Genomic DNA, 11,189 nt, shown 5'->3' on the forward strand with positions numbered 1-11,189 from the left:
TTTGACAGAATTCAACGCTGCTCTTTCATAGTCTTGCATCAGGGATGCTGGGTTTAAATTTCCTTCGTTTTTGAGGAAAGTCCATATTGCATCGTAGGTTGCTTCGTTCTTGTGCTTTGTGAAACAGAATACCAATGTCACTGTTCTTGATTCAGCATGAATAGTGTAGAGTGTAGAGTGTAGCATTGCAGATGTCCGTTAGCTATAATGAGCGGTACGCATCGTGCCCGTAGGCATAACGTCCGGTAGGCACATTGTCCCTAGGCACATTGTCCGGTTGGCACATTGTCCGTAGGCACATTGTCCGGTAGGCACATTGTCCGGTAGGCACATTGTCCGTAGGCAAACTGTCTGTAGGCAAACTGTCTGTTGGCAAACTGTCTGTTGGCAAACTGTTTGTAGGCAAACTGTCTGTTGGCAAACTGTCTTGGCAAACTGTCTGTAGGCAAACTATCCGTAGGCAAACTGTCTGTTGGCAAACTGTCTGTAGGCAAACTGCCCGTAGGCAAACTGTGTGTAAGCAAACTCTCTGTAGGTGAACTGTCCGTAAGCAAACTGTCCGTAGGCAAACTGTCTGTAGGCAAAATGTCTGTAGGCAAACTGTCTGTGGGCAAACTGTCCGTAGCAAACTGTCTGTAGCAAACTGTCCGTAGGCAAACTGTCCGTAGGCAAACTGTCTGTAGGCAAACTGTCTGTTGGCAAACTGTCTGTAGGCAAACTGTCACTAGGCAAACTGTCCGTAGGCAAACTGTCTGTAGGCAAACTGTCTGTAGGCAAATTGTCTGTTGGCAAACTGTCTGTAGGCAAACTGTCTGTAGGCAAACTGTCTGTAGGCAAACTGTCTGTAGGCAAACTGTCTGTAGGCAAACTGTCTGCAGGCAAACTGTCTGTTGGCAAACTGTCCGTGGGCAAACTGTCTGTAGGCAAACTGTCTGTAGGCAAACTGTCCGTAGGCAAACTGTCTGTAAGCAAACTGTCTGTAGGCAAACTGTCTGTTGCAAACTGTCTGTAGGCAAACTGTCTGTTGGCAAACTGTCTGTAGGCAAACTGTCTGTTGGCAAACTGTCTGTAGGCAAACTGTCTGTAGGCAAACTGTCTGTAGGCAAACTGTCTGTTGCAAACTGTCTGTAGGCAAACTGTCTGTAGGCAAACCGTCTGTAGGCAAACCGTCTGTAGGCAAACCGTCTGTTGGCAAACTGTCTGTAGGCAAACCGTCTGTTGGCAAACCGTCTGTAGGCAAACCGTCTGTAGGCAAACTGTCTGTAGGCAAACTGTCTGTTGGCAAACTGTCTGTAGGCAAACTGTCTGTAGGTAAACTGTCTGTAGGCAAACTGTCCGTAGGCAAACTGTCTGTAGGCAAACTGTCTGTAGGCAAACTGTCCGTAGGCAAACTGTCCGTAGGCAAACTGTCCGTAGGCAAACTGTCTGTAGGCAAACTGTCCGGTGGCAAACTGTCTGTAGGCAAACTGTCTGTAGGCAAACTGTCCGTAGGCAAACTGTCCGTAGGCAAACTGTCTGTAGGCAAACTGTCTGTAGGCAAACTGTCTGTAGGCAAACTGTCCGTTGGCAACTGTCTGTAGGCAAACTGTCTGTTGGCAAACTGTCCGGTGGCAAACTGTCCGTAGGCAAACTGTCTGTAGGCAAACTGTCTGTAGGCAAACTGTCCGTTAGCAAACTGTCTGTAGGCAAACTGTCTGTTGGCAAACTGTCTGTAGGCAAACTGTCTGTAGGCAAACTGTCTGTAGGCAAACTGTCTGTTGGCAAACTGTCTGTAGGCAAACTGTCTGTTGGCAAACTGTCTGTAGGCAAACTGTCTGTTGGCAAACTGTCTGTAGGCAAACTGTCTGTAGGCAAACTGTCTGTAGGCAAACTGTCTGTAGGCAAACTGTCTGTAGGCAAACTGTCTGTTGGCAAACTGTCTGTAGGCAAACTGTCTGTTGGCAAACTGTCTGTAGGCAAACTGTCTGTTGGCAAACTGTCTGTAGGCAAACTGTCTGTAGGCACATCTCTCTCTCTCTCTCTCTCTCTCTCTCTCTCTCTCAACATAGGCATTACTCTAACGTCCTTCCCAATCGCTATCGTTCATTCTCATATGATAACCTCCTCGGCCTCCTCCTGCAGATCAGCGGCGGCATCTCTCAAGCCATGCCCTTCCTGGCTCACTACCTTCCTAAAAGCAATCCTTACCATGTCGTCTTGAGCGGCTTCAGACAATCGAGTGACTTCCTTAAGGTGAGTGTACTAGGCTCATATAGCAACGCATGGAGATACTCACATGGCCACATCCCACAACCTCTATAAAAGCCTTAAATATGGGACCAAACAATCCACACCACGGCCTCATGGGTGTTTCTCTCTACCTGTTCCGTCTCTTAGAATAGTAAAAATAACTAAGGAGCCTTGTTTTGTGGGGGATGAACTATAGCCAAGCGTTGTTTCTTACGGCAGAGGAGGCGGCTCAACGGCAAAACACAAACTAATACAAAACAAAAAGTCTGCTAAGGCCCTCCTGAATAGAAAATAGAACAAAGTGCTCCAAAAGTAAGGTTACATAAGTTGTGTCGTGCCTACCTCTGCTTTTCCCTGCCCAGGCGGCGATAGAGGAGCACAAGGCCACGCTGGACCCCGACAACCCGCGGGACTTCATCGACACTTACCTCGTCGAGATGGCGAAGCAGAAGCACGACCCAAACAGCACGTTCGCAGGTGAGCGCCGGCCCCCAGCACCTGCGACGCGGCGACGCAGGGCGGTGGCGAGTATAGTTCGCAGTTTCGTATAGTAAAACGAAAAAAAAATCCTGCCTAGTATTATCCTCAGTACCTCTTCCTTTTCCTCCTCCTCCTCCTCCATTGCCTGGTCTGCCCTCTCTGGCAATAGAGAAGGCTCTATAAACTTGGCACAAGACACGTTTCCTTATCAAACAGTTACCACGCCGATACTAGGAAACAATACTCTTGACTTAGTCTTCACGATTGACAGTCACCTCATAAATGCCTGTGGGGTTGGGCGACCCATTTGCAAGCAGCGACCACAACATTCAGATGTGTCTTAAATATTGAAACTAAAGCAAGAGAAAACTCACTTTTAATACTTAACTGTAGTAAAGCGAATCTTACGGACATAAGAAGATAATTGCCATCAGTAAATTGGAATCATTTGCTCAATACCGTCAGCGTTCAAGAAATATATAACCGTTTCACTGCACAAATCACAGCGAGCGTAAATAAATTCATCCCACTTAAGCCACGAAGGGCAGAAAACCACAAGTTGTTGTGGATGACGAATTCTCTACAGAAAATCATCGTCGATAAAAGAAAACTAAAAAAATATATAAACTGGCACACAATTCACAAGATCATATTAAGTATATCAACATCAGGAGAGAGTACGAAATGAAAATCAGGGATATAGGAATTTCCTGACCCTCTTCGCATGTTTCAGGAACGCAGCAGCACGGCTCCAACCTGAAGACTTAACGTGTTAGCAAATTCCCCCACAGCTTAGGTCACCAATAGCGTAAGTCCAGGGTAGTAATTTCCTCTTATTTCTCTCTTGCCTTTTTTTATTTATTTATTATTTTTTTTTTTTAACGTTGTGGCCTGTTGCGCCGGTAGGCTTCTTCCCGGTGGATCCTGATGGTCGGTCTAAGGCTTCTTCCCGGTGGGTCCTGATGGTCGGCCCAGCCCGTTCTGGCGCAGGCGAGTCTTTATAGTGGCGCCATCTTGCACTGGCTCATGCTGCCCTCCCGGAGCTCATCTTTGTTCCTAGAATCTAGAGTCCGGGTTGATAGGTGGTCTTCTGGACAGCATGTAGGTAGTTTTAAGCCACTCGGCGGCGGTTGAAAAATCCCAGCTTGGTGGCACCGGTCGGGGATTGAACTCGCTTCCTCCTGAACGCGGGGCTGTCTTGCTTTCCATTCAGCCACCGCCTACCCAAAAATTTCCTGCAAAATTTCCATGTCCCTTTCTTCCAAAAAAGGCACATGGGGTTCTCTTCTAACTATTTCCTGCCGGCACGTTGTCGGAGGGAGAGGTAGGTGGGGAGGAGCCTTCATCTATTCTATCCTGTCCAACCACACTTAGAAAACTAATGGTAGCGCTAGCAAATAGATACCCTCGCCATAGACCGCCAGGTCTTCTGGTGTCTGTTCTTCCTATGTATTCTTCCTTCTCCGCAGAACATCAACTCATGGCCACCTGCACCGACATCTTCATGGCCGGCACGGAGACAGGGTCGGCGTCGGTGTCCTTCGGTATCCTGCTGATGGCGCTGCACCCGGAGATCATGGCCAGGGTACAGAAGGAGCTGGACGAGGTGGTGGGCCGCGAGCGTCTCCCTTCCTTCGAGGACAGGAACAAGTGCGCATAGACAATCGATCAGTTCTGGCAGTGTGTGCGGGAGGAGAGTCACGAACAGCTTACTTGTGTCTTATTGTTGAATTATTTCACTTTTCACACGATACAGTGACACAAATACAGCCACTCTTTTAACTATGCCAGACGAGATCGAGTCGCGAAGAGCAACTTATATATGCCTCACTGTTGCAACATTGGTACAGTATTAGTACAGGAGAAGGATAAGAAAAAGAAAAGGAAAAAGCAGTACTGATAGACGAAAAGAAGAACAAGAACAAGGAGCAGTAATAGTAGAGGAGAAAGATAACATTTCGGTTTTCATACGAGAGGGAGACACGATACCTAATATCAGGGTTTAACTCTACCTAGAGACATAGCATTTGGCCGAGTTTGCCGTACGGGCCAACACTGCAGAGGAACCTATAGCTCTCCACCATCGGTAGTGTATTGCATTTGCCCAGTGAGTAGCGCCTCGTGATAAGGATCAATAGAGTCTATACTAACCCTTCTCGTGGTCGTCCCTGCAGGCTGGTGTACACGGACGCGACGCTCAGCGAGGTGTTCCGCTTTCGAGGCGCAGCACCCGTCACCGTGCCACACAAAGCCATGCGGGACACCATTCTCCAGGTGAGTATGTAGTGCCCTGAAGATTGGGGCACCAGGTGATGCAAAATAAATCAAAGGGAGACGGGGAAATAGGGGGAAAATGAAAAAAACTGAGGCCAGAAACTCACCCTGAGGGTAGTTCTGCCACCACTCGGCGATCTAAGGGCAAACAGGGTCACCCCTAGTTCGCAGGGAACCTTAAAATTTAAGTAATACAAAATGGGGGACTCAGGGGAGGGTTTCCGGGGACTCAAGAAGAGTTAGCGTGGACGGCGGAGGTGTGGAGGCGACGAGTCAGCAACCACCACGGTTGTCTGGACAACTCACGTCAAGGTTAACACCAAAGGAGACAAGGAAATGACTAAAGATATGCCCAAAGCGAGGATGACCACGCGGGTCCACCTCGCCGCCGCAGAAGGGCCACCTGGCTGTTCGCCCGAGGAGTGCTGGCGTTCCACTGGGGACTGGGGGGAAAGATTGCTCCCTCTTGCACGGACCTTTGCCAAAGGCGGCCCGTAGCAGGGAGCCGACAGACCGATTCTATCGGCGATCGAAATCTAGCCGACCAAGTCGGTCTGTCGACGAGGACTGGCGGGGGGGTGGGGGGGGGGGGGAAGATTGCTCCCTCTTGCACGAGGGAGCACGGGCCATTGCCAAAGGCGGCCCGTACCTGGTCTCACATGCGTGGGGTAATCGCTAACCAAGCGTACCGTCGCTAACCAAGCGTACCGTCGCTAACCAAGCGTACCATCGCTGACCACCCTAAAACAGCCCCGAGCTATGACTCAAGGTCATCCGGGGCCCCGGCCCTTTCAGCCAGAGCGCCGGATGACCTTGAGTCATGGCTCGGGGCTGTTTTAGGGTGATTAGCGATGGTACGCTTGGTAAGCGATGGTACGCTTGGTTAGCGATTAGCCCACGCATGTGAGACCAGGTTTACCACGCGTGGTTATTATTTTTTTTTTTAGATCACGCAGCCCAACCTTTTTCCCTGAGTGTTTTAGGTGATTTTGATAATTTACTCCCCGGAAATTACTCGTTTTCGTCTCACCCCACCCGAAAACCCCGTATTCCCACAGGTCTCCATGCTTGTTGGGGGTAGAGGGTAGGTGGCATTTGTCCGCCACTTTTAACTAATGTATTATATGTATACAGAGGGTTTTGTGAAGGTTTGGAAGAAAATAGACCAAAATTAAGGCGCCGGAGTTATACTGGACCTTTACTACCACAATAATTCTATATACTTCAGGAATACAACATGCACTGTAGGTTATGAATCCATGAGAGAGAGAGAGAGAGAGAGAGAGAGAGAGAGAGAGAGAGAGAGAGAGAGAGAGAGAGAGAGAGAGAGAGAGAGAGAGAGAGAGAGAGAGAGAGAGAGAGAGAGAGAGAGAGAGAGAGAGAGAGAGAGAGAGAGAGAGAGAGAGAGAGAGAGAGAGAGAGAGAGAGAGAGAGATTTACATAGAAAATCAGACCACACAGACCCCATGGTCCAGACTAGGTGGTCTGTCCTTAAACCTAAGTGATTTTACATTAATCAGATGGCTCCAAAACGTTGCTTTTCTACTCTAGTTAATATTAAGTTCAAGGAAGTGACGGTCGAGCTTGATTTTAAAGGAGTCAATCGTGTTACACTGGACCACTGATGGTGGGAGCTTATTCCATTCTCGCACTACAACGTTGGTGAAGAAAAATTTGGTGCAGTCTGAATTTACTTGCCTACATTTGAGTTTTGTGCCATTGTTCCTCGTTCGCAAAGTGTCATCGATCATAAACAATTTTGTTCTGTCTACATTCGTGAAACCATTAAGTATTTTAAAACATTCGATCAGTTTTCCTCGGAGGCGACGTTTCTCAAGAGAGAACATGTTAAGGGTGGAAAGCCTTTCTTCGTAGGATTTGTTGCGCAAGGAAGGGATCATTTTTGTTGCTCGACGCTGAACAGTTTAGCAATGTCCTTTGCATGGTGGGGAGACCAAAACTGTACCGCATATTCCAAGTGGGGTCTGACTAAACTATTGTAGAGCGGAAGTATTACATCTTTATTCTTGAATAAAAAGTTTCTTTTAATGAAGCCCAACATTCTGTTCGCTTTATTTGCTGCATCGATGCATTGATGTGAGAATTCGAGGTTTGACGCGATTTTAAACCCCAGGTCCTTAACGCATTGAACGCTTGTGAGTTTAACGCCGCGTATTTCGTAATCGAACTTCTTATTTTTTGTTCCAACTTGAAGGACCTGGCACTTGTCTACGTTAAAGGGCATCTCCCATTTATCCGACCAAGCTGAAATTTTGTGCAAATCCTCTTGGAGGCTTTGCCTGTCTTCGTCAGTGAGAACCGAGTAACCAATCTTTGTGTCGTCTGCAAATTTACTAATGCGATTATTGAGTCCAACATCCACGTCGTTGATGTAAATAATGAAGAGCACTGGGCCAAGAACCGAGCCCTGAGGGACGCCACTAGTGACCGGCGCCCACTCTGAGTTAAATCCGTCAATCACAACTCTTTGTTGTCTGTTGCTCAACCACGCGATCCATTGGTTTACTTGACCGTCAATGCCTATTTGCTTTAATTTATAAAGTAATTTATGATGTGGGACTTTATCAAGCGAGAGAGAGAGAGAGAGAGAGAGAGAGAGAGAGGGGGGTTGAGGGAGGGAGGGGGTAAAGAGTGATAGAGGGAAGGAGGGATCATACAGGTAGGGGGAGAGAGGTGGGTTGGGTCTAGGGAGTGACGTAGTGATGACTGTGTCCGAATACTGTCTCTGGATATCGGGAATTTCTTTCAACTGTCAAGAGTATGTAGCTTACTCATACACTTCTGGTAATGCACTATGCAGTCAGAAATTAGCCTAAAGTGTGTAATAAACTGTGGCAAAGTACAATAGTGATCCAACACTTCGTTACCGAGAAAATCCAGAAAATCGAGGCAACACAGCTGCTGAAATGCGTTGTAGGTTTGTGTTGGTTTCTGTTCTCTTGTGTCTTGTGTCTAGGTTTGTGTTGTTGTTTTTGTAACTTTTCTGTGTTGGTTTCCAGGGCCACAGAATCCCGGCGGACACGATGCTGCTAGTGAACCTGTACACGATTCAGATGGACCCTGAGTACTGGGGCGACCCTGAGACCTTCCGCCCCGAGCGTTTCCTGAACCCAGACGGCTCCTACCGCAAGGACGAGCGCCACATCCCCTTCGGAAAAGGTGAAAAAAAAGAAAAGAAAACCTGACCACCGCTTGAGTGCTGCCTTATCTCTCTCTCTCTCTCTCTCTCTCTCTCTCTCTCTCTCTCTCTCTCTTATCATGAATATAGATAAACGTTAAAGAGAGGCAGGTGATAACACTATAATATCTCTCATCTGATATATACTTCACTTTGCTCTCGTTCCTTTTTTGAGTAGGATAAGAAAGAGATGAAGAAACTATATTTTCTCGTCTTTTAGTGTGTGGTTTCATTCTTCGAGGTTTCAGCGACGAGACGAACAGAGAAAGGTCTCGTAATTCACTTTTTATTATCTTCTTCCCATCATCCGTGTCTTATTCATTTCGTTCCTCTTCCTTTTTTTTACCTTCCCTTCACCCTTTCAGAAATCCTTGGTTCCTTGGTTCGTTCGTTCGTTCGTTCGTTCCTTCCTTCCTTCTTTCCATCCTTCGTTCCCTTCCTTCCTTATTCCTCACCTCCTTCCGTCCTTCGTCCCGTCTTTCCTTCCTTCCTTCCTTTCAAATTTCTTACTCTCCATCCTCCATCCCCTCCTTCCTTCCTTATTTCCACGTAGTAATAGTCAGGCAGTCATGTGGCCGTGTCCTTCAAGTCTCGTGGTGTTTGCGATTATTTGCTTCCAGTTCTCACCTCACGCAACATCCGCAGGTCGCCGCATATGCCTCGGGGAGTCCCTGGCGAGGATGACTTCCTTCGTGCTCTTCACAAGCCTCCTGCAGAACTTCACCTTCACCCTGGACCCCGCCGTGCCCGTGCCCAACACCGAGGGAAAGTCTGGCTTCACCCTCGGCCCGCCAGAGTTCCGTGTCTTCGCCAAGCCCAGAGTGTGAGGGCGGGAGAGTCACCCACCCCTTCCTTGACGATACCTTTCGCTGTGATTGTGGGTACTTCCATATAATAGGTTGTTTCATGTGACTCTTCTGTATTTGTTTTGGCAAGGCCTCTCACGATAGCTTAGTCCCGGTGATCATAAAAGCGTGTTGATTCAGCAGCAGGGACCGTGTTTAAAATAATGATGCGATGAAGAATAGCGAAGCAATATACCTGTAACCATATTCCTTATACCTTATCTACACTTGTTACACTCCCGCTGGTTCTGTTCTTTAGTCTAGTTTTCTTCAGTATCCGATGTGGGGTGGTTTTACATCATTAATAAAAAGTTTCTCATCTCAATTTTTCTTTGTTGCTATTCTACGCCTTCCACTTTCCTGCTTCATTCCATTTTTGCCGAGGTTGAATAGTGGTGTGATGTGTGCGTGCGTGAGGGTGCGTGTCTGTGTGCGTGTGTGTACAATATTTAGGGCGGAGACAATGTGCCTTTGTCTTGTGTAGGTTGTATTGCAAATTATATAGCATTCTTTTAGATATGAAAATGATTTACATAATAATCAAATAATACTGTTGTGTGTGTGTGTGTGTGTGTGTGTGTGTGTGTGTGTGTGTGTGTGTGTGTGTGTAGGAAGCCCCCCAAACCCCCTCGGTGAATGCTCCCGTTGACTGCCTGTTTGTTTGGTTGATTGGTGGTCACGCGGAGTTGCTTTGCCTGAGCGGCACTTAAGATGTTCTAATCTAAGTGGAAGAAATGACGAAGTGCCACTCACAGATGAAAATTGATAAACTCGTACTATATATTGTTGCACTGTGTATCCTATGTTCTCGCGATACAGTCAAAATACAGTGGAAACGCTAAGCCTGACACAAGAAAAGTGGCTGTTGGGCAGTGGACACGCGGTAGCAGTGTTTGAAGGAGCTGATCATTCGGCACTCACAAACTCCACAAACTTTACGAACTCTCATCTCTACTTTCTTTAAGAGGAGCAGTGTTTATCGTATTATTTTTTTATTTATATATTTTCCCCTTGAGCTGTTTCCTTAACTGTATAAAAAAACAACAGCTGACATTTATTAGACGCCCACCATGATTGTTCGCCAGTCTTAGTTTTCAACGTGATGCCGGACAAGGATGAACAGCGGGCGTCCAATAGGGCCCCCCGAAGGGTCACTGTGAATAAATATAAGTCAGCGCAAAGTTGTCTCTCTGGCTTGTGTCTACCCTGACGAAGCTAACCCCAGGCCCTTTTAGGAGGCAGCAGGGCGTCGCGCGGCTACCTCAACCCAAAGCAGGTATTCTGAGCCAATGTTCCCCAGCATATCGGGGCTTACACGCCCACATTTGCCATTCAAGGTTTTCGTGGGTATTTCCCTAAGTAGTGTTATGTAACTGCCATTCTGAACTCGCTAACTGCATGCCTCTCCCCCTCCCGCGGCCCCGCCTCACACGACTTTCTATTCTAGCTCATCCCTATACTGTCGAAATCCCTTATGCAAATTAACCATCATCTTTACTCTTTAATCACTGATGCTGGTAAACTCTGGAACAATCTTCCTTCATCTGTATTTCCTTCTGCCTACGACTTGAACTCTTTCAAGAGGAGAGTATCAAGACACCTCTCCTCCCGAAATTGACCTCCCTTTTGACCATTCCTCTGAACTCTTTTTTTATAGGAGCCGTAATTTTCGTTTTTTTCATTATTATTTTCTTTTTTTCCCTTGAGCTGTTTTCTTTACTGTAAAAAAGTAAATACTATGTTTGTTTTGGCAAGGTCACTCACGGTAGCTTAGTCCCGGCGTGTAGACTCAGGAACCATACTTAAAAAATGAAACGATGAAGAAAACCGAAACGGTGAGTTGGGGGCATACGCTGCAGCTACGCGTGGCGGCGGTGCTCATCTCCGGCCCTTGGAGCCTATGGTGGGAGGCAAGGTCTATATGGGTCTTGGTGGGTGGGAACCCTTTAACCTGACACAGGGATAGTGGAACATCCGGGTTGCCACAATTGACTTTCCCCAATCCGACCCCTTTCGACCAATCCGAAGGGAGGGATGAACAGCTGGGTGGGCTGCACGCCGACTGCCAAGGCCGTCTTATGTTACATTGACCAAAGCAGTCTCATGTTACATAGAGACGGCCTTGCCAGTGCCCAGGCCGGGATTTGAACCCAGGCCAGCAG

General features: G+C 47.4%; 1 protein-coding gene across 8 annotated transcripts in view; it reads left to right on the top strand.

Moving 5' to 3' along the window:
• Positions 1 to 11,189, top strand: part of LOC126996064 (methyl farnesoate epoxidase-like) — a 90,331-nt gene that overhangs the window by 57,166 nt on the left and 21,976 nt on the right. For 7 of the 8 annotated variants that reach the window (XM_050856126.1, XM_050856128.1, XM_050856130.1 and 4 more), the window contains exons 6-11: positions 2,122 to 2,232; positions 2,592 to 2,706; positions 4,179 to 4,359; positions 4,884 to 4,983; positions 8,004 to 8,163; positions 8,828 to 9,352. In XM_050856126.1, the coding sequence (XP_050712083.1) occupies positions 2,122 to 2,232; positions 2,592 to 2,706; positions 4,179 to 4,359; positions 4,884 to 4,983; positions 8,004 to 8,163; positions 8,828 to 9,009 (849 nt within the window). In that variant the 3' untranslated portion in view covers positions 9,010 to 9,352. Of the gene's footprint in view, positions 1 to 2,121; positions 2,233 to 2,591; positions 2,707 to 4,178; positions 4,360 to 4,883; positions 4,984 to 8,003; positions 8,164 to 8,827; positions 9,353 to 11,189 lie in introns of those variants that run through there. The other variant, XR_007750891.1, reaches the window with a different exon arrangement.

This window comes from Eriocheir sinensis, chromosome 9, assembly GCF_024679095.1.
Source record: "Eriocheir sinensis breed Jianghai 21 chromosome 9, ASM2467909v1, whole genome shotgun sequence".
NCBI lineage: Eukaryota > Metazoa > Arthropoda > Malacostraca > Decapoda > Varunidae > Eriocheir > Eriocheir sinensis.